The 24169-nt window shown below is 42.7% G+C and overlaps 1 protein-coding gene across 3 annotated transcripts in view; it reads left to right on the top strand.

Annotated features, from left to right (window-relative positions):
• EFCAB6 (EF-hand calcium binding domain 6) overlaps positions 1–24169 on the top strand; it is a 118582-nt gene that overhangs the window by 28384 nt on the left and 66029 nt on the right. For 2 of the 3 annotated variants that reach the window (XM_088129178.1, XM_088129287.1), the window contains exons 8-14: positions 640–758; positions 3777–3925; positions 8601–8711; positions 12349–12460; positions 20777–20944; positions 22041–22112; positions 22237–22397. In XM_088129178.1, the coding sequence (XP_087985304.1) occupies positions 640–758; positions 3777–3925; positions 8601–8711; positions 12349–12460; positions 20777–20944; positions 22041–22112; positions 22237–22397 (892 nt within the window). The remainder of the gene's footprint in view (positions 1–639; positions 759–3776; positions 3926–8600; positions 8712–12348; positions 12461–20776; positions 20945–22040; positions 22113–22236; positions 22398–24169) is intronic. The other variant, XM_088129229.1, reaches the window with a different exon arrangement.

Genomic DNA, 24169 nt, shown 5'->3' on the forward strand with positions numbered 1-24169 from the left:
CAATCTGTACTGGTGCCCCTTGAATCTTAAATTATTATTTTTTAAATTGAATATAAAGGTTAAATCAGTGGAAAGTACACGAGAGCCAATGTCTGCAGTATATCTGTTTTGGCATAAAACCTCGCAAGATTTTGGGTTTTTTTTTTTTGGTTCAATACTTTCACCTATTTTAATATTTGTTATTGTCGTTTGGTTTATTTTCGATTTCTGCGAAGTTTTACAAAGCTGTGCAACAGTGAAAATGTTACTGTGCGGTGGTGACTTGGACATCAAGTTAATTGCTTCGAGTGATCCAAAACAGTCTGTATTGTTGCTGTTGTTCAGTCGTTCAGTCGTGCCCGACTCTTCGTGACCCCATGAGCCATATTGCGCCAGGCCTTCCTTTCCTTCACTGCCTCCCTGAGTTGGCTCAGTTTCATGCTCATTGCTTCAGTGATGCTCTCTAACCATCTCATCCTCTGCCGTCCCCTTCTCCTTTTGCCTTCCATCTTTCCCAGCATCAGGGTCTTCTCCAAAGAGATCTCTCTTCGCATTAGGTGACCAAAGTATCTGAGCTTGAGCTTCATTATCGATCATGTTATTTTTCTTGTTCCAAGAAAACTGATAGGAGTCTTGCTAAACCATAGTTTTCCTCAACAGCGCAGAATGAACCCCCAGAAAAGAAGAATAGTGAATCAAAGATATCTTTACCTACCACAACTGGATACAATTTGACAAAAATCCATCTGGATGCCACTGCAAAGAGTTTTAGGGAAAAGGTAAGTTCTTTGATAAATGCCAAGAAGGTTTACAGAAGTATTGAATAATAGGCTTTTATCACCAGGAGGAGGCTTATGGCTCCCTATCAGAGTGTTGGAAAATTGCTTCATCAGTTTTAATATTTATTCCCCCTTTGGCCATTTTTATATGCAGCTTTTCCTTACATTTCTTTTCTAGCCAGCATGTTTCTCCTGTCAGTCTACAAGCCCCTTTTCTAAATACCTAGTTAAGCATCCAAGATAGGAAGATGAAAGACAAAGAGAAACACCGAATTAGGGGAAAAGGGAATATGGAGTAGGGTTGTCTAGTGTTGAGGCTGAATTCAGAAGTCCACGGAGTTCTTCAGGAGCACAGACTCAACACTGGGTGGTGTCCACATTAAAACAGGCACAGTTTTTCCCAGGATTATGCAGATGCTGGAAACAGGTGTGGCTCTGTTTATAAGTGACAGAGAAGTAACTGTATTCCGTCGCACACACCAAAGCACCTCTTTTGAACTAGACCTGTACCACTGCATAACCCTAACACGGAGGGGATAATTGATTTGGAGATACCGATAAGGTCAACCCTGAGCTGCACATATTCTCTTCTGTTGGTGACGCTGTAGGCGCAGTAACTTCAAGAGCCATTGGGCTCCTTCTGAAGATGAGCTATTGAGTGGCGCATGACACGTAGCCCTAAACTACCTTGATCTGGAGAACTTATTTAAAGGGTTTCTCATCAGGGATTCATATCATCTCAGTTACCAGGATGTAATGACTTCTTAGCAGGGCTCCCTGAAATCCAGGGCACTGACTGATGCTATCCAATAGGTATGTGCCTGTACGGATGCTGTAGCCTGAAAAGAGATGGATCATTTTTGCTTCTTTCCAAGGAACCCGGGGTGACGGTGGCCATAGTGGGAAGACAGTGGGCCTCTTGCAAAGGATTCTTAGCCCTGTCATGAAATGATTCATCTTTCTTACTGGAAGGCCATGGCAGTCCTCATCAATCCTGCGTTTCTAATTCAGTGCTTCCTTTGGAGAAAGTATTTATATTTAGCTTCACCTGGGGAAGGGCCTGCATTTTCCCATACTCTGGCCATCATTGAAATATATCCCACTCCTGTTGCAAGATGTAACTGAGTCTTCAAAGTATGTTCTTTCTTTGGGGTGTCTGTGCATGATGGGTTTTGTGTCTGTCAAAGGGTGCGTTGGGACATTCTAGAGCTAAATGTTTTGAAGCCTGAGAAGACTCCGGTCCTTTGCCACAGGATCTTCTAGGCCAGCGTTCTTCAACCTCAGCAACATTAAGATGTGTGGACTTCACTGCTGGCTGGGGAATTCTGGGAGTTGAAGTCCACACATCTTAATGTTGCCGAGGTTGAGAAACACTGGCCTAGACCAGGGGTTCTCAACGTTTTTTGGTCTTCTTCTGAGCCTTATTTGCCCCTGTGACCCCCCTGATAGCTGGAAAAAAGGTACTTTACCATCAGCACTGTTTCTTAGTCTAAACTGTATCATATAACATCACTTTATATTACAAAGACAATGTATTTGTAATAGCTAAAAAAACAATTAATTCTATCCAGATGTAACAGCAAAGAACATTCTTAAAGACACAAAATGTCTAGCAGCAGCATAAGGCTTCCTAGAAATATGGCAGGACCCCTTGGGGGGGCATATGGCCCACACTGAGGACCAGTGGTCTAGACTACACAGCATTGCTGTGTCAGGGTGTCATGATTGCAGACTGTACACATGTGATGGTGCAGATAACAGAACTCTGTTGGCTCTGACTGTATAAGGGCAACTTCCACAGTCTCTGATATAAGGGGGGGGGGACCTTCTCCTTCTACCTGTACACTGCCCCACTTCCTCAAGTCTTCCATCAGTGCCCAAGCAGACCTGGATTCCTGCCACCATCATAGCTGCGGTGCCTTTCTCCATGACCTCGTCCCATATTTCTCAGGTAGACCATTTTTTGAATGGGTCAGTCAAGGCTTTCCATTGCAGACCACATCCTGACCTAACTCAGCATCCTCCTCCTTCATCAAACATGATCCTGTCAATGGTGGTGGACTTTACAGTTGGTAGGATCTTGCTTGACTGAATCCTCAGAATCAGCTCTTAGGAGTCCCACAAACTGTATGTACTTGTCCAAATCTGAACTGCCTTGAATCACACAATGACTCTCCTGTTGTAGTGATGAGAGTAATTAAGCAATCAAGCTGAGAGGCTTCCAGCCTGGATTCAGCAGTCTATCACAGATTGCTTGATACTTCACAGTTTAGTTCCTCAGCTGAATTTCGCAGAAATTCACTTCACTTCACTTCACTTCACTTCACTTCACTTCAACTATTCAGAAATGATGCCATACCCAACCATCACATTGCTAGTGCAAAGATGTCTGTTATATTCTTGGGGATTTCAGTTTGAGGATTCTTCCACCCACCCTTCTGAAGTTAAGAGTATTTCATGAAGCCTTGGTGGCCTTGAAACTGTGTGGTTCTTGTCTGGGAAAGGTTAGTTTCTGCCCTGACTACCTTTACAAACAGCATCCTTGTTACCAAAAATAATCATAGTACCAACCACAAAATCCCTGTGAGGTCCCCATGATTGACCCAAGGTCTTGTTTTCGTCTTGCCAACGGTCTCACTGTTGCATTGTGCAAGTATGAATAATAACATGCTACCTCAGTCCCTGCACAGTTTCCATTCCATTTTTGGAGCTAAATCCCCTATTTTAATGACACTGAGGATGCTTGCTGGAGTCCCAGCTCAAGTTATAGGAGAACTTTGCTCCAAGGAAAGATCTTCATCCTTCCAAAGCTCTCCAGGGACTTATCCCTTGAGCTGGGCTCTTGGGGGTAACTACACCTAGGGAGGTTATCAAGGAAATATTGAGTGCTCAGACCTGCACAGCAACCATTCAGTAGTGGGGAATTTCTAAGGCTTGCAAGGAATTGTTATAACAGCAGCAATACATCTTCAGTTCCATATTTTATGAGGAAAACCATTATAAATCTATTCTTTTCAGTTGCGTTCAGCCTATGAGGATATTGTAAAGGCCTTCAGAGCATATGATGTTGGCCGGAGTGGATTTGTTTCCTTGGAATATTTAAAATCAGTTCTTAGCACATTTATATTTCCAATACGGCAAGATGTCTTCCAAGAATTAATGAATAGGTAAGTGATATGCTATTTTTCTTTCAAACCAAGCCAACCCCGTATGATTTTATTACTCTTCTGAAAGTTATATTCATAGTACAGCATATTCAGCTTAGGGACATAATTCATATGTTTTGCTGTGTATGACCAGTTTATGGTACTATGGTGATATTTGGGTTTCCCTGCAGCATGATAATTTATAATATATAAACATTCCTCATCTCGCTCCAAGGTAGAGTCAGGTTTACTTTTAATGCTAGAAGTTCCATATGATTTTGATAAACCACTTTGTATTGAACTGGTAGATGTTACTGAAGGAAACAGAAAGTCACATAAAGGGAAATGATCACTGTGTTTATTATCTGAAGCCAATCAATTGAGCTTACTTCTAAGGAGACACATATAAAATAGGACAGCACATGCTTTGGAAAGGATTTGGAAGAGGTGCTTTAGAGTTTTCTACTATTAAGTAAAAGCTTTCAGGCTTTTGTGTGGACCTGAAAAAAGATACTGCAAGGAGGCACAGTGATGTTTAAAGTAGCCACAACTTTTTCAGAATCCTGAAAAACACATCCATGCTTTAATGGATAGCAGGGAGATGCTATGCCCATGGGAAAGTCAAAGAATTTCTTCAAACTCTTTTCAAAGCATGCACCACTCTAATTTTCTCAAAAGAAATACTTTGAAAATTCAAATGTGGGAAGTATTAAACATTTTACAGAAAGCTAACTTGAAATATTTGTTTCTATATTTTGCGGGCTTTGGGGACTGTATAGTATTTTGGGTCTTTTAAAAGTAATTCATGTTATTCATTTTTACCCTTCTGTAAAAAAGAACTTTGGCGGACTTATTTACATGAAGGCTGTGAAATGAATTTTAAATCTCTGTGATCCCATAAGAATGGCTATATTCAGCAATACAAGAAAATAACTAAAAAATAAAGAATTTGGGGCTTTATTTGAGAAGAATTGGGGTACAGTTTTCTTCCAGTCTCCAACCTTCCGTTCTTAGGGAAGGTTATTGAGAGGGTGGTCTGGCTGCAGCTTCAGAGAGCCCTGGATTAAGCAGAACATCTGGACTCTTTTCAGTTGGATTTCAGGCCTGGACAAAGTACAGAGAAAGCATTGGTCATGCTTTTTGATGACCTTTGGCAGAGCTGGGATAGGAGTATCCATCTGAATTAGTTAGGGGATTTGGGGCTGGGAGGCATCATGTGGCAGTAGTTTTCTGCCTTTCTCTATGGTTGGTTCCACCTGGTGTTGAATATATGTGTGTGTGGTAGGGGGGAGGTGGGACCCTAAACCCCTAGTTTCTTGATGGTCACCTCCCTCCTGTTTAACATCTATAGCAGGCCCCGGGATGAGGTCCTACATCAGCTGAGATCTAGTATGAACTAATACACTAATGATATCCAGCTGTGTATCTCAACCATTGGTCAACCAAGTGATGCGGTGAAAGTCTTGTCCCATCACCTGGAGGGTCTAGACAGGAAGAACAGGCTCAAGCTCAACCATGACAAGGCTGAGTGGCACATGGACCTCCTGCTCCTGGGAATTTTCCATTGGTTAGTTCCCCCAGATGGAAATGGTGCACAATGTGAGGGCTTCCTGGACTCACAGCTTCCTGCTTGTTGAGCAAGCAGTAGCTATGCCCAAGAAGTCTTTTACACAAATCCATTTTGTGCACCAATTGCACTCATTCCTGGATTGTGGGGCCCTATTCATAGTCATTCATGCCTTTGTCACCCCTTGTCTGGATTACTGCAATGCACTCTACCTAGGGCTGCTCTGGAAGACTGTTTGGAAGCTTCAGCTGGTCCAAAATGCAGCAGCACAAGCAGATATGGGCACCCCACAGTGTACTGATGTAACACCTCTGCTACATGAGTGCACTGATTATCAGTAGGCCTCTGAGTGCAATTCAAGGGGCTGGTTGCCATTTATGAAGCTCTACATGGCAGGGGGCCTTGTTAATTGGGGGACCTTCTTTCTCTCATGGTATCTGCTTGTCCTGTAAGATCTAAAAGAGTCGGCATGCTCTGGGTTTCATCTCTCAAGCCATGCCATCTGATAGGACCTGGGATGCGGGTCTTCTCTGTCGTGGCACCAGCCCCCTGGCACAGCAGCCGCCACACCTCTGAGATCCAGACAGCCATAACCCTGCTTTAAGACGAGCCTTAAAGCCCCAGCTCTTGGGCCAAGGCATGGTGTGAGCTTATCGTGCGCTGGTTTCCTTGTCTGAGTGTTTGCTGTTCCTCTGTTCAGCCATCTTTTCTCCTTGTAATGCTTTTGATTGTGGCTTGACTGTTTATATTTTTAATCTACATGCCGCCCAGAGTCACCTTGCGTGGGCAGATTCCAAGTGTGATAAAGGAAGGAAGAAAGAACATGAAATAAAGAATAGTTTCAGCAAAGGAAAGATGTATGCTACCAACAGCAGAGCACGTGTTACTCTTTAGCTCGTTAAAGCTGAAAAGCCTCACGGCTAACATAGTGTGCATTGAGAAAGGGTCAGAATCTGCTCTCGCCTCACTACGCCGGGTCTTTACCAAATACATCATAAATGACTTCAAGTAATTTGCAGCCATCTGTAGGAATCATCAATTACTCCGCTACTGAAAATACTGTGGCGATATTTCTATCATTTCATTTTTTAAAAAGCTAAGTGTAAGCACATCACTGCTTCTAGTTTTCCAGAGGGGACATTTCTCCTAGGCCTTTATGTATTCAGTGATACCCCACCTTTCTACTCCAGCGAGAGGAAGTGCAGCGCCATTCTGAGGATGCTATAAACAGGGAAGTCCAAGCCTTCAGCGGCCACATCTATTCAGGTGACACTGCCCAGACAGGCTAATGTTAAAGCCACAGTGTTGTGGGTTCAGTGACAAAGATGGGGTGCAGAAATGAAACATACAAGTGACTTTTCCTAGATTAAAGATTAATTAGGTTGGAAAGATTTAAAGCAAGTTTTGCCCTCTGTTCTGGGAGTGTTCAAGATGTTGGGACCAGCTTTAAAATATTTTTTTCCATTTTGCATGAGATGGTAAGAAAGTATTTGTAATATTTATTGCATTAATAAAATATTCATGTGTCAACATTTTATTGCTGCTTCGGTTTGGATGTTTTATGTTGGAAACTCTTGGATTGCCCACGATCCATTCAGCATACGTTCCATTGCAGAAGGGCTTGAAATTATGCGTACATTTCTAAGAATAGCATTGATTATTATGTAAAGTTGTCAGTTATTATTGTTCTTAATTCCACTGCTGACAACTGTTGAACCCTGAGCTGTAAGATTAAATCCATAAAACAGTAAAACTGTTCTTGGCTATGTGGCTCACCTAGCTAAAATTGCTAATCTCTTGGTTAGAATTATATCTGGGCATCTGTCCTCTTCACCAGATACTAATAGTTCATGGTCTACAGTGTTCTGTACTCGGTGGGAGATATGTAGAGAAGAAAAATATTGTATAATTTTCTTGGTGGACCAGACTAATTGTTCCAAAGTTTTCTCTTCTGAGCTCAGAGAAATGGTCTCATATATACCATTGATTACTCCCAGATTACTGGAGAACTATTTCATTTCCTTGAAGGAAGTACTCCTTTATCCATGCTTAAAAATAATATTTTGGAGCTAGGTGACCATGGCTGGGGGAAGATGTTTGAGCAAGGAGTAATCACACAATTCAGACAGGATTAAGAGTAATAGATTCTCTAAATTCTTTTCAGTCCAAAATTCTGATTTTAATTTGGCACGCAACTTGTTTTGGTCCTTGGTGAAAATCTGAAGAAGGCAGTCCTGACCGTGGTATTTTTCTGTATTGTTGATTTGATTTCTGTCTGACAGGCAAGGTCCTGTCAACTCCTAACTGTACTTTGATGCCATGGTGTTCCACGGGGTTGTTTCTAATCCTCTCCTTTAACATCCCCATGAGACTGCAAGTTGAGGCTCTTCAGAGTTTCGCCTATTTAAGAAGACTTTTGCTGCCTTCCAGCATATTTCTCAGCTCAAGTCAAAGCCCTTCCCACCTTTAAATCCCAGAAAGGCTTAGAACCAGGAAAGACTGTGGACTCCCATATGGACTCACCCCAAGCTTGAGATGGTCATCAGAGGCCCCATAACCTGATATAGTAGCCTCCTTTTGTAGAGGGTCATTTCCTAAAAGGTAAGAGGAGGAGGAATGTTTCTGTCATTCAAAAGGAACATTGTTTTCTGTTCATAGGTAAATGTAACAATTTTAACGGTTTCGATAGATTTCTTTAACAGTGGTATTGATTTTATATAGTTTTACTGATTTGCCAGTTTTTTACTTTTTCCAAAGAATGCGCCTCCCAAACTTATGACTGTATTACTATGTTCTGTTCAACATTGCCATTTTGCAATTTTCTCTAACATTCTCTTTAGCCATTCGGTAATTGTAAGTTTGGGCAGGAACTGCCATATTGTCTCTTTCTCAACCTCTCTGTGTGGATGAAATGTTGAAAGTAGAGAACTTTATAGGCCTGGGAACTCAGAATATGGTTTCGGCTGTTCTTCAGACCTTCTCTCACCCCTGCCTACCATTACTGAAAGCCCAAAGAGAATTCTAATTAAAATCTGTCCATATGCAAAATCCAGTTTGGATAAATCACCTATAACTTCATAAGGAAACCACATTACTAAAGAAATATAAACATATTGTTTTGTTGTTCAGATTTGGAATAAAAATATCCAAAAATATGGCTTGGGAGAAGTTTTTAGGTAAATTTCAAGATCCCTTGCTGTTTGACAGCAGCCAAACGTCTTCTAAAAGAAAACATCACAGGTAGGAGAGCAATTCCGTTTACAGATTCCATTTATTCCCTTGATTCCTGTAAAGATCATCTGTGCCAGTTTTCACCCTCACATGTACAGAGAAAAGCAACAAAGATGGTGGGAGGCTTGGAGGCCAAATCCCATGAAAAGCAGTTGAAGGAACCAGATTCTGTTTAGCCTAAAGAAGAGATGTCAAAGGGAGATGTGATATCAGTATTCCACTACATCAGTGTTGTCCAAACTTGGCCACTTTAAGATGAGTTGACTTCAACTCCCAGAATTCCCCAGCCAGCATGGAATTCTGGGAGTTGAAGTCCACTCATCTTAAAGGGGCCAAGTTTGGACAACACTGCACTACATGAACGGGTGTGGGTTTATTCTCCAGAGCACCTGAGGGTAAGAGAAGAACCAGTGGGTGACAGCTTTACAGAGAGAGATTCAAACTCAGAATAAGGAGGAATTTCCTGAATGTGAGAGCTATGAAGCCATGGACCAGTCTGCAGCCTAGAGCTGTGGGGGCTTTCAAGCAAAATGGAGCAGCCATTTGTCTAGGATGGTCTGAGGATCCTTGCCCTGGGGAGGAAGGTTCCCTTCCAACCTAGGATTCTGTAATTCTATGTTTCACATATTGTATGGCAGCAAATTCAGATTTGCCCTGAGTATAAACTTGAAAAGAAGTCATAGCAATTCCCAGCTTTATGAATAATATACTTGTGTGTTGCTGATTGCCATGTTCACACTCTATATATAGAGGAACATTCTTCAAACATCTTGGATGTTCATCTAAAATGTGATATCTGAAAAGATCCAAGCGTTAATGTGGAACAAATCTTTTCTTCGTCTTCTTCTTACAATCCTTTGCTGCAATGAGTTTTGAAGGTCTACTATTAGAAACTTGTATGTTAAAAGAAAAAAAAAAACTTCCACCCACCCTCCATATTTTATTATAGAATTATAGAATTATATTTACTATAGACTTGCATATTGCAAAATGTTCCTTAGTATATATTAGGAGGATATGTACTCGTATACACAGAGTATTAGTTCAGCTGCAAATCATTGGCTGGATTTTAAGAAGTTAGTCCCTCGCCATATAAATTATACCCTAAACTGCAACTGCTTATTGCAAAGAAAGAAGAAAGATGGGCATTAACTGAGTTACCTTGGAGGAAAAGGTGCCCATCATAACTCATGTTCTTTTTTAAAAAATCTCTAACAAGCTACCAGGAAATTGCACATGGCTTTAAAAAAAACCCTTGCTTTACTAAAAGACATTGGAATATGCAAATCTGCTTTTGTCTTTCATTAAGTCTCATAAGATTTTGACAGATATTCCAAACTGTAGCACATTGTATGGAAGATGGAGGAGGGAGAGAATGAGACATTAAAAAGGCTGTATGCACGATCTCCATCTGTTGATCATTCTTTATGTACAAGCAATTTGCACCAAGGTTTTGCACTGTATGATTATAGATTCAGCATATAAGATGCCATTGGAAGGGGCTGAGTTTGACCTGGTGGACCAGTCCTTTTTCTCTTCCCAATCTCTTCTCTATGTTTCCTTCCTTCCTTCCTTCCTTCCTTCCTTCCTTCCTTCCTTCCTTCCTTCCTTCCTTCCTTCCTTCCTTCCTTCCTTCCTTCCTTCCTTCCTTCCCTCCCTCCCTCCCTCCCTCCCTTCCTTCCTTCCTTCCTTCCTTCCTTCCTTCCTTCCTTCCTTCCTTCCTTCCTTCCTTCCTTCCTTCCTTCCTTCCTTCCAAATGGAAATAGATTATAACATTTTCTAGGCAAATTTCCCCCATTTTCTATCTCAGTTCTATCTGAGGAAATTGCTTCACTTTATATTTTGGAAAAATCACTGGACATTTAGAAAAATTCAAATACATGCCTTGGATATAGCGATTTTCAGTTAAATGCTTCTGAAATGGTTCTTTCCTGGCAGCCCAGAAAGATGCATGTATGGGTTCATGCCAGATATAATTTATGGTGGAACTATCTCTGCTATAAAATCATAGGATCATAAAATGTGAGGGCTAGAAGGGGCCTTCAAGATCATCTACTCCAATTCCCTGCCTTGTACAAAAACCCAATATTATAGCAGGGTGCCTGGTCCCAATTTTTATCCTAGTACCTTATCTTCTCCCTCTCCTACAATGGCTCTTTTTTAAAGAAGAAGCTGCAAAGATAGCTTATGATACACAATGTGGCACCCTTGAAATATGTTGGGACTGCAACTCCAGTAGTCTCCAGCCACTTGGACTTCTAGTATTTGCAGTCCAAACACATCTCAAGAATTCTAGTTTGGAGTTGCTAACAGCTTCTGAGCCCATTACTATAAACCCCCTCTATTCTATTGAGTTACTATTAGAATATCCTCATCTGACCTTCTGCTCTACAGCTTCTGATTCACCTCTGTGGAATCTTGCTTTTCATAGAGTGACTACTATGCAGAATTGTACGTAGTTTGCATATCCCATATCTGAATGATCTCAGCCCTAGCCGTTCAGCCCCAATTGGTTTTTAAATGACCAAGTGTGCTCCTACCTCAACATTCTTTCTACTCAACCAGCAAGAGGGCAGGACTTGGACAACAGTAGAGCAGCAATGCCAGAGGCACCTGTAGAAGGGGGAGATCAAGAAAGTCAAGATGGTGATAGTGACAACTTGGTTGAAATTCTGTCCCTTTTAACGTGTGTTGCGAGTCTTCAATTGTGCAGTCATGGGTGCCATCTTGAAATTTTTACCTCTCCCCCTGGTGTCCCCTGAGTAATGCCAACTTGTTCTGCTTCCTAAGCAGAAAACCTTGAGTAACATCTATTTTCAAATGTCCTCTATTTCCCCTCTTTCAAATGTCTCCTCTTTCAAGACAGAGTTGGAAGAGACATTAGAGGTCTTCTAGTCCAGTCCTCTTCCAGGGCAGGGATTCTCAGACCTTCCCAGACAAATGGCTGTCCAACCAAACCTCCAGTGATTGAGCCCCATGGCTCCAGGAGGCCAGCTGCTCCACTGCTTAATTGCTCTTGTGGTATGGAAATTGCTCCTTTTTTTTGAGTTGGATGTCACTCTGTAGAGCTTCCACCCATTGGGTTTTGGGTACTAGACTTTGGGCACTACAGAAAACAAGTCCACTTCTTCTCGTGATCCTTTTTCCAAGGATTGGTAGACTGCTATCATGTCTCCCCTCAGCCTTCTCTCCTTTAGGTTAAACTTACCAAGTTCCTTTAACCGCTCTTTGTAGGATTTAGCCCCCACGACCCTCACTATCTTTGTTGCTCTTCTCTGCCCTCCTTCCAGTTCCTCAGCATCCTTCGGGAGTTATGGCGACCAGAACTGGACCTAGTATTCCAGGTGTGGTTTGTCCAGTGCAGCAGAGAGTGGAACGATGACTTCCCATGCTCTCAACATTATGCAAGATTTCACTGATTCTTTTGGCAGCTATAAAATACACTGTTGGCTTGTGCTTATGACTACAGCTTTTTATTTCCTCTGGAGCCAAAGAGGGGGTTCACTGGTTATTTCCTAAAACATCCTTGTGAATGTGCAACACCTGAGTCCTTTCCTAGTAATGTTAACATGGGATTAAAGTAGTCTGAATCTTGAGATGTGCGGTCACACCACATAGCAGAACTCAACCCGTATTTCCCTTACAGAAGCAGAAAATTGGATGAAGCCTTGTCAACTGATCGAATTCTGTTAAAGCTGCATGGACATATCCAAGATGCTTATTCTTCTCTGAAGAAGGCCTTCCTGATGCTTGACAGAGTAAGACTATTTATAAAATGCACCTCTCCTCCCTCCCCACACCTGCACAATTATTCTGATCTGTGTTTGAGGTTTTTCAGACATCTTCCACTGAGTTGGCCTTAACTTACTCATGTCAACTCACAAAGCAGGAGGTTATTAGCCAGGGATATTAAACTTCCCTCATTCAGCTCAGTGTGGACAAAGACACTGAGATGGCGGTAGTCATTTAAAATCTATTTAATTAAAAGCATTTAGCTTGATGAAATACCTTTAATTTGGGGATATTAGGTTTTTTGTATTAGCTGGAAGGAGTTCTTGTAAGTCAGAAGGAAATTACCAAAACTAAAGTAGAGATTGTCTAATTTAATTCAATTAAAGTTCTCTGATTGTGTTAAATAATTTTAGTCAAATATAGCTTAATTTATTATAGTCAATTAACCAGAGTGGTTGTACAAATTGGTCAGACAACTAGAACTTTGGAACAATTGTTTTGAGGACTGGAAGTTTGCAGCATCTGTGGAAGACCAAGTTTGTTAATAGAGATAACAAGAAAGTTAACTTTGTTGTACTGAACCTTACTATTTACCATATGCTTTTATTGACCTTTAAATACAATGAATAATTCTCTCAACTTCCTATTCTTTTGAATAAACATTTTATTCCCCAGATTATCTTAAATTTAGTTTACACAGATCAGTACATTTAAAAATCTGAAGTGTTTGGAAATTGCCTTGATTTCAGCAAAGCATTCAACAAAGTCTCCCATGAAATTCTAGTTGCATTGACCATCAGGAGATAGCACATGCCTGGTTTTACCCTCACTGGGATTCATCAGATATGGATAGCTGGATGTGGTTCTATGGGGTTCAGACCCTCTACTGGGAACTGAACTCACAGACCTTCACATGTTATATAACTATATACAGTACATTAGTTTTAGGAGCTATCCAGATCCTGGTGCTCAGTGGTTTGCAGGAAGGGATGTATAGAAGCTATCAGAAAGCTATCTGTCTGTCTGTCTGTCTCTATCTCTATCTCTATCTGCTCTGAGAGGTTCAGGAAAGGTCGACTGTACCTACCATTCTGATAGCCAGGAAATTCTAGTAGAGAAAAATGACAAAATAAGGGCTGGATCATTAGATAGATACCAAGTTGGTTGAACAATTGAACCCAAAGCATGTACATCGATGGCTCTGTATCAAGCTGGAAGGAAATCTCAAGTGGCATCCCACAGGACTCACTTCTGAGCCCTATGCTGTTCAATATATGCATACATGACTTGGATGGGGGGTTATCAGATTTGCAGTTAACACAAAGATGGGGAGCATTGCAAACACCTTAGAGGACTGTATCAAGAAGAAACTAGTAAGATGAACTTCACCAAGGAGAAATGCAAAGTCCTTCAGTTGGGTAGGAAAGATTCAAGGCATGGGTATTGAATAGCAGGACCATACTGGGCAGCAGCACGTTAAAGGATCTGGGTGTCTTGATGGAACATAAGTTGAATATGAACCAACGGTGTGATGCAGCTACAAAAACAGCAAATGCAACTCTAGGCTGCATCAACAGAAGAGTCATTCTACTGCTCTGTTTTCCATTGCTTAGATCCATACCTAGAACACTGTGATTAGTTCTAGGAGCTCCATTTTAAGTAGGACATTGACAAAGTGGAGCATGACTAGATGACAGCAACCAAGATGATCAGGGACACAGAAGGAAAAAATATGAGAACTAATTGAAGACATTGGATAGCTTGGGAAAGAGAAGACTCTGTGGAGACCTGAAAGCTGTCTTCAAATATCTGAAGGGCTATCAACATAGAGAGTAAGGAAGATTACATTGATGGAGATATGCAGGAATCATTGCCTAGCTAAAAGGGGCTGAAGCATTTCTCATCAAGAGAAACGAGATAATTCTCGGAAGTGGCTCAAGCAGACGCTTCCTAATCCGCTGAACTATAAAAAGGAGGAGGAGAAGGTCGAGAACAGTCAGACTTGCAAGATTCTGTTATTATGGCTAATCTCAATAAAAGTAATTTTAGCCTTCCTATGGAGTTGATTTCCTAGGTCCACCTAGTGCGGCTGAGCGCTGTGTAGAAGAGAGGGCAGAATTGTTCAGATTTGTTCCTGAAGACAGGATAAGGAACAGTGGGGCTTAATTATACAAGGAAGTAGATTTCAGTTGGGCACCAGAAAAAGGAGCTGTTCAACATTGGAAGAGGCTGCCTCAGGTGATGGTGGTCTCTCCTTCACCAGAGGTGCTTAAACAGAGGCCGGATAGCATCTGTTGAGATGATGCAGTAGTAGATTCTTACTCAGAGCAGCGGGAGGACGAGATGATTTCCTTGACAGATCTTACATTCTGTAATTCTGTGCTTCTGTGGCAAAGCAGAATGCTTCCTGTTTTCATGGCCATTTTTACTAGTGACTAGAATTTGGCTGGACAACCTGCAACACGTACAGATCTTGGAGCCACAGAGAACCTTGCTCACTTTTCCACGGGCCAGTTGATCCTCTTCCTGGTGCGAAGCAGATTGCTTGGTTTCCTTCCGTTAATGAAAGAAGGAAGCCAAGCGACTTATTCCTGGCAGCCAGCTGATCAACTGACTGGCAGAGACCAGACTGCTGTTTCCCTGTGATTGGTGACAGCAGGAAACAAGTGATGATCTGCAGTGGGATGTTGAGAAAAAGGGAGAGGAGGGGAAAATGGGACGAGTAGGATGTGTGTGTGCGTGCACACGAGAAGTGAGCATAAGGAGCCAGGGACTGGCACGCCAGAGTGAGTCTTGGGGGTGGAAAGATTGGCAGCCCCTTATTTAAAATCTCATCTTGTTGGATTATTTTTCCAGCAAGTCCTTCAAAAGCAACAATCTATTGAGAAAACCAATGCTTAACTCTTTAGCAGCCATCAGAAGGGCACATGCAACCCACCTTCCTCCATCTCTCAGAGTAGAGAGGGACGGATGTCACCTTGCCTCAATATCCCATGTATGAGGTTTTATATGAATCCCAGCCCCAGCTCTTGGGGGGGGATTTCTCTGCTTTTATCCAGGGTCTATACCGTGTGCTATTTTTAGTTCTGTTGACTACCAGGAGGCAACGTGGGACTGATTTCATCCGTGCTGGGTGTTGTCAGATGGACATAGCCAGATCATTTCTATGGGGTTCAAACCCTCTACCAGGAATTGAACTCCCGACCTTTCTACTTTGAGAGCTTCGGGGAGGTGAAAATAGTCAGCGTTTCTCCACCTTGGCAATTTTAAGATGTGTGGACTTCAACTTCCGGTCAGGCAGAGAGGGCATGTTGCAGACCCCGTGAGCGAGAGCATGTTGGCTGGCAGGGCCCAGGAGGAGAGCCTTCTCTCCCGTTGCCCCCGCCCTTTGGAATAGTCTCCCCCCAGAGATGCAGCAGGCCCCTACCTTCCCAGCCTTCTGGAAAGGATTAAAGACCTGGCTCGCATGGGGGGATAACAATCTTACTCAATCCTGGGGGTAGCTAGTGCCTTGATGATGCTCCCTTGAGTGACTGCCAATTATTCTTGGATCAATGTATTGTTGAAGGCTTTCACGGCCAGAATACGATGGCTGGTGTCCATCGTATTGACATCGTATTGACACCAAAACAAGCAGCCACTCGTTAACCCCCACCCCCACCCCTTCAGGCACCCTCGCTGATCTCTATAAATACCCACAAAAAGGGTCACATCATCCTGGACGCAGAGAGAATTGCTCCTGTCTGTGCTCCTGCTCTCTGAAGATGCCGGTCACAGATGCTGGCGAAACAAAACTTCCAGAACACGGCCACACAGCCCGGAAGACCCACACCAGCCATCGTATTCTTGGAGCATTTATTTTCTATTTATTAATAGCGTCATTCAATGAGATGGGCAGTGACAAATTGGATATATAAATAAAATAAATAAATAAATAAAAACTTCCAGAGTTCCCCAGTCAGCGTACTGGCTAGGGAATTCTGGGAGATGAAGTCCACCCATCTTCAAGTGGCCAAGGTTGAGAAACCCAGATCTCAAGTATGAAGGTCCATGAGTTCCATTCCTGGTAGAAAGTCTGAGCTCCACAGAAAAGATGTGGCAACATATTTCATCCCAATAAGGATGAAACCAGTCATGTATTGTCTCATGGTAATCAGTTTAGGACAGTGTTGTCCAAACTTGGCCACTTTAAGATGAGTGGACTTCAACTCCCAGAATTCCCCAGCCAGCATGGCTGGCTGGGGAATTCTGGGAGTTGAAGTCCACTCACCTTAAAGTGGCCAAGTTTGGACAACACTGGTTTAGGAGGAAGAAGAATTGGAAAGCGATCACTTGCTCTTCCACCCGTGTCCACTGTCAGCTACAATATTTCCCTTGGGAGTCAGCTTCTCACTGTTCCGTATGCTAAATCAACCCAAGAAAATCCATACCGTTCTAGACAACATCAGTTATAGATCAACTGTGAACAGAAGAGTGCCATTTTTCCTCCTGTGGTGGGCAGATAAAGTGTTTTCTTACTCTGATTTCGATTTCTTCTTTTGATTTTCTACCAACTTTTGGTAACCATTGCATCTAAAACAGCAGATAAATGGGGGTGGGCAGGGTAGATTGGAATTAAAGTTTTCTCCGTCCGGATGGCACCAGGAAAGTGAACAATTCCTACTGGCATGTTTGCTCTGGGTTTTGATATAAATGTTAGATTGCAATTTTTGGCTAATGGCTTTACATAATCACCGCTGCCTCTTTCGTAGCGGCATTGGCGCTTGAATTGCATCAGAAATCTTCACCGAAGAGAGAATTCTCTGAACATTTTTGCAGAGTAGAGTTCTGTTTCATGTACCACCCTGGGTAATAGGGGCACATTAACTCCCCCAGTCGAGCAAGAGCTTAAGCCTATTAAAGCTGCAGAGTGCTGAAACCTTCAAGAAAGAAAAAGATTTCATAGCCAGAATTATTGAAGCTATGAAAGCTTTACAGGGGATTTAGGACTGGCTCATGTTATCTGGAGGCAGCTAGACGGATACCTCTGGACACCAGTGGCAGTTTGTGGTGGGGGCCATTTCTGCAGAGGCAACATTTGACAGTCAGCGTGGTGTTGTGGTGAAGATGTTGGGGTAGGATGGGGGAACCCAGGTTCAATTCCCCTGCCCCCCAGCTGTGGAAACTCATGGAGGGGCCACTCATGGTCTCTTAGCCCAACCAACCTCACAGATTGATTGTGGGGAGAAAATGAAGGGAGGTTCCCATGTAAGCCATCTTGAGCTCTTGGTAAGGTCCGGAAAATGTTTCTAATTCTCAGAATATTTCCTATGGCATGTCCTCATTAAACTATCATTCCCTTGTAAGAAAAAAAAAATAGTTTCTAAAGGGTAATAGGTAGGAAAGATAGTTTCCCTCAGATTGAGTTTGACTCCTAAAAGTAACTTTATTTATTTACCTAAAAGTAACTTTATTCATGCCTTTTTCTTGGCAACAAAGTGGTTTCCTGGATTTTTTTTTTTCTTTATCTTTTTCTTCCCAGTTTAGCCTACAGTCCTGAGATTTCACTGTGGTTTCCCATCCAAGAACTAACCAGGACAAATAGGGACTACCTAAAAATTATGTTTCCCCAATGGGAAATAAGCAGAAAATAAATGAAACGAAACCAAAAATATCTCACCTTGGTAAAGAACACCCTCCAACCCGTTGCTTGCAAATAGGGTGGTATTTTTGGTGTGTGTTTAACAATGGAATAAATCATTTGGTTGTGTATTTTGTGAGTTATTGACTGCTTTTCATTTTTCTTCTCGAGATGATTTCAAGCAATTAGATCCATTTCCATGGAAAGATATTAAAGTATCATAATAGTTTTGCTAGGCTGGACTCCCCCCCTCCCCGATTGGGCGGAAACAATAAATCCTGGGCCTCCCTGATCAGAAGGGAAGGAATTTCCTTCACCCTTTTTGCATCTACAAAACTCCAGAATTGTTGGAGCGTGAAGGCCAGAGGCGTTGGTCTCTAACCCCTTTCCTTTCTTGGCGGCATCAGCACTGAATTCCTCCTACCCAGTTCCCCTTGCTGGGCACAGAACTTGAATGAAGAACTGGCTAGAGATTCATATAGAACCATGACAAGCAATCTTTTAGTAGCAAATATCTGCACCTGAAGCATTTAAGGACTTCAATGCCCATCAAGTCCACCATGACGCAGCCCTGGAGTAATGTACATCAGGGGCCATCTGGCCATCCTGCATGGACATCTAGGGAATGCCTGCAGAATTAAGCAGAGTCTGGACTCGAAGGCTCACCTTCTCCAGGGTGGCCACCACCCATTGAACCTGCTGCCCCTGGAGGTTAGCCTGGTCATGATCCTCCTGGCATTTTGGAAGGCACTGAAAAACTTACTTTTTGAATGGACCTACAAAGCATTTTTTTTTCAGCGTCCTTTAGTCTTATGTCTCATGAATTAAGGTTTTTATCCTGATTTTATAGATAGGGATGAATGGGTCCTTTTTATTGGATTCTCGTTGTTTGTTTTGTGCCCTTTTCTGGTCCTTGAGAGCGAACAGTATGAAAAGGAATGGAAAGAAGGAAGGAAGGAAGGAATAAAAGCCCACACCTCACCTCTTGGCAGAGCTAGGATTTTTAAAAGATCCTTTTTTCCCCTTCGACTTAAACTGGGAGATGCCTGTTGCAGTGTCCTTGACTTCCACTTCAGTTATTTCTTTCTTTCTTTTTCCAATGTATGTATCTGCCCATCTTAAATACATAACTCTGAGCAGCTCACAGACAATTAAAAGCAGTACTAAAGCACCAAAACAATGCAGCGATTTAAGGACAATAAAAATAATATAAAAATGACATAAAACAAATTTCATAGCTGAGATCATCATTTCCATTGATAGCAATCAATTCACCCGCTGTACAGACTCTGCCATACTCCCGGGTCCCCGCGCCCATTGGCAAAACCACATTTTCAGGGCTTTGCAAAAAGCAGCAGGGTTGGGGCCAGTCTGATCTCTGGGGGGATGATGTTCTGCAGGGCGGGAGTCACAACAGTCTCTTCCTGGGCCCCTCCAGATGACACTTCCTGGCTGGTGGGACCCGCAGCATGCCCCTCCTGCACAACCTGATGGGACGGGTAGATGTGATTGAGAAGATCAGTGCTCAATAACCCAGTCCCATGCCATGACAGGTCATCACCAGCACCTAGAATTGAACCTGGAAGCAAACTGGCAACCAAAGCAGCCAGCAGAGCAGAGGTGTAATGTGCACTGATTGAGGGGCACACATACTGTAACTGTCTTCATAGCTGCATTTTGCACCAAATACTCTTCAAAGGCAGACCTACGTACAGCACATTACAGTAATCCATACAAGAGGTCACCAAGGTGTGAGTGACTATGAGTGCCACCTAGTCCAGGAACGGGTGCAACTGGTATACAACATGTAGTTGTGCAACGACCCTCCTGGCCACGACTGCCACCTGTTCCTTGAACAGGAGCCATGAGTCCAGAAAGACCCCCAATTGTACACAGGCTCTGTTTGGGGTAGTATAACCCCTTCCAGAATAAGAGATAGAAGGTCTCCAGAACCAGGGGGCCCAACACCCAAACCCACTCGGTCTTGCTTGGGTTGAGCTGAATCCTGTTGTTTCCCATCCAAATCCCCACAGCCTCCAGACACTGAGACAGGACCTCCACAGCATCACTTAGTTGGCCCAGGGTGGATACATAAAGCTGGGTATCATCAGCACACTGATGGTACCTCACTCCACGTTGTCAGATGATCTCACTCAGCAGCTTCATGTAGATGTTAAACAGGAGTGAAGAAGGTACCGAACTCTGCAGCACCCTGCAAAGCAGGGGTCAAGGGTGGGACCTCCCCCCCCCCCACATTAACCTCAACTGGAACCAGCCCTGGAGGAAGGCAGAGGACCAGGGCAGCCCAGGGCCACCCAGTCCCAGTCCCCAGAGCTGATCCAGAAGGATATCGTAGTCAAAATCTGTGCTGTCCTGGCCCAAGTGGTCTCTTAGGGCTCTCAAAATGAACTGGAGCCACACATTGCCCAATCCTTATATACAGGGAGAATGTTGTTACAGCTGGTGAAAAGTAAAAATCATTATTTATTGATGACTCATAATTTGGACATTTATAGCAACTCTTCCATCATTGCAAGTGGAGACCATCCTTACATTAGCATACGTCTGGAAAATTATACTGTAAAACAATTAAAATAAATAAGTCACTGCCTAGTAGAGTAAAGTAGGATTGAATATCTTGTGTACTTGAAAAAAATAGAAAATACGTTGTGGGATTAATGCTACCTTTTAATGCTATTAAATGCTCTGCTTATGTGTTTAGAACCAAGATGGGAAAATCACGAGGAACGAGCTTCGCCGCATTTTAGATTGTATCATGTTCCGAATAAGTGACGATGACTTCCAAGAACTAATCAAGATCATTGATCCAGAACACACTGGACATCTCAGCTACAATAAGTTTTTAAACCTCTTTGAAAAAGATTCCATAGTAAGGGTCCATCACTAGTTACTCACCTACATTTCTTTCTGGTGCCTGGGACAAAGTGCACTGAATGTATTTAAATTATTAAAATCAGAAGCAAAGGTGTTAAAGACAGCTAGCTATTCCTGAGCTGGGGTGGGGGCAGGCTTTCAACAGATACTACTATATGTTAATGCCTAGCATTCACCTCGCATTCATCTGGCTCACCTTGAAAGCTAAGTCATGCTGTGGCTGGGGAGAACTTAGTCCCGTGAAGTTTCAGAAGAGCTCAACTTGGGGGAGTCCCCCTTTCTGACAACAACAGGTCATGTACTGATCTTGAGAAAGTTAAGTAGGCTCAGGGCTGAGTATCCTGAAACATGGCAATGCAGGGGTGTGGCAAACCCTGCATAAGATACAGGTGGAGCTTCAGTCACACCACCATGGCTGCTATCTTGATTTTTTGTACCATATCCTGCAGACACCCTTGTGGTGGTGGAAAACAACTTCTGTCTTCTTGCTCAGAAAACCACATGGACAAGTTTGTGAAGCCACCAGGAATCAAACCTGATTTGGAGGAGCTTTACTACTTATGATACTATTGATTTACTATCAGTTTACTACTGAATGCATCACCATTTTTGCTCCACCCAGCAGGCAAGGGAAAGATAGGCAGTATCAGTAAATTTCAGGCTTCGGGAGATTCTGAGCATGGAGTCTTTGCTTTTGCTCATTTTAATCTCCAGGCTTATTAGTGGCCCAATTGCCAATAGCTATTCTGAGTTGTTATGAATCAGCCATGTAGGTGCACAAAAGTCCCATGACTGGTGTGTTTCTGCTTATTTAAGAAAACCGAAACTCAAATCGAATCCGATTGGTTAAGCTTACACTTTTCAAGCTATGCTATTGAATCACCAGCTTTATAGTCCTCTGAAACACACATGCCTGTCCTTGGCTGGGACTGGGGCAGGCTGTCAATAAATTGTTAGGATGTAATATGCGACCACCGATTTTCCCACATCGTGCGTACTGCCGATTTTCAGAACCTTTCTGTTCTCTCTGACCTTGATCTTTAGAAACAGTAGGAAAGAATTGTAATTCGACTTTTTTTCAATTCAATTAGACAGATTCAAAGTGGGCTAGTGGTTCAAAGAAGGCTAAAAAGCCGACTTCCGTCCTTGAAGCGTGGAATATTGTAAGTAACAAAATGTTTTCTTTTAAAAAGTCGCTCAAGATATTTGGTTTATTTGACGGTATAATTTTGCAATGCTGCAACTCTCTGTAACTTGAATTTCCTTGTTTAAATGGTTGCACGCTAGGCCGAAGATGTTCTAACTGAGCAAGTGAAGGGATATTGGAATGAATTTAGCAAAGCTTTGCAGGCATGTGATCCTCGAAGTGATGGCATTATTAGCAGGAATAATTTCCGAAAAGTTCTTCAGCTCTATTGCCCCTCATTAACTGATGACCATTTTATTGCGTAAGTAAATATTGGAGCAAATGACATTCCTTTCAAACGTGTTTACTTTCTTCCCTGCATTTTATTCTCATCTCTCTTTGAAAGTCACCATTATTTGGCTATTTATTGTCATATACCTTGGTAAAAGCAGAGCCTCTTCAAGTCCAAGAATAACATCAGTTCCTAGAAAATTTCCACCAAGGAGAAAACCACACCCCCACCAACACTGGCAAGGCAAGCTATTGTATATAAACAGGGAGCAAACCCCACAGTCACCAGCACTGATGGTGTTACCTAGTTGGGTAATGAAACGTCTGCAAGCTCGGAGAGCACCAAGGACTCCACTGTGCAAAATATTTCAGTTCTGAATTGCTTTGAATTAGTAGTACCCCATTTCAAGTGCACAAGGATGATTTTGAGTGCCAATCAAAATACGTTGGTCATTTGGAAGTGCATCATGCTTGAGCAGAGCTGATTTAAGCTCAGAATACCTACCAAATGATTCAAACAGCCTACTTCACATTCATTCAGCTCTTTCACACTCAGAATAATTAGAAACATAGACTCCTGGGGTTGGAAGGGAGCTTGGAGGTCATCTGGTCCAACCTCCTGTCCAGGGCAGGAATTCTCAGACCGTCCCAGACCAATGGCTGTCCAACCCTTGCTTGAAAACCTCCAGCGATGGAGCCCCCATGACTCCAGGAGGGAGGTTGTTCCTCTGCTTTATAGCTTCCACAGTCAGGAAATTCCTCCTTATTTTGAGCTTGGATCTTCTCTGTAAAGCGTCCTCCCTTTGGGTCTTGTCCTACTACGGAGGCACTATGGACTGTAAATCCGCACCCTCTTCCCTGTGACAGCCCTTCAAATATCATAGACTGCTATCATATTTCCCCTTAGCCTTCTCTTCTTTAGGCTAAACATACCCATTTCAGATTCAACATGGTTTCAATTCAAAATGTTTTGCACATTACTACACCACAACATCGACTTCACTGCCATCACATTTTGACCCGGAAGTTGTATATTAATCTGCTTTGCTGCAAATATTTCCTTTGAGGTAAAGTATGCTTTTGTTGATGAAAAAGAAATTCCCTGGCTGACAGCGATCTTGGTTCCTATTTATTAATTTGTGGACCCCCCCTAAGCAATGCGCTAAGGATAATAGACCAAAGAAATAGGACTCTCTGTCAGTTATGCAGTGATGTCTCGGCATTATGTTATCCTAGATAGTTTTACAATTGAATTCAGGATAACATAAGCACAGCGCTAAAGAGGAAAGCAGCAAATACAATATTTGCATAATACAAGCTATTTTGAAAGAGAACACAAATAGAATATTGCTGAACAGTTACCTTAGCCTTTTCTAAACAGCACTTTTTAATATACAGTATGGGCATTTCGTAGGAAGAAGCGCTGATTTTTGTTTCGACCTCCTTTGCTGTGGTATCTGGGCTTGCAACCCAGGGCTGTCCTAGCCATCAGGAGGCAATCAGAAGTTGTGATGACACCCCTGGATCAGAGGAAAGGTTTGCAGAATTCCTCACTCCGCGTACGGAGAAAGGCATGTTGCCAAACTGCCAAAACCGGCCATCGCCCGTGGTCCGAAGGAAATTGATATCCCAACAGTGGTATTTCAGCTGCCACCTGCAAGCCCAGAAGGTCATTTTTAACTTCAGTGAAATGTCCCCAGTCTGTGAGCGAGACGGCGAAGATACTGTGGCAGTGCGGGAGTGTCAGTTGCAGAAGAGTTGCGATGCTGTGCCCATTCGCTTGCTTGCCCTTATGGAACATGG

The sequence above is a fragment of the Python bivittatus genome, unplaced genomic scaffold, assembly GCF_059951505.1.
Source record: "Python bivittatus isolate LINGU-HERP-01145 unplaced genomic scaffold, Pbiv_v1 ctg000010_np1212, whole genome shotgun sequence".
Taxonomy (NCBI): Eukaryota; Metazoa; Chordata; class Lepidosauria; order Squamata; family Pythonidae; genus Python; species Python bivittatus.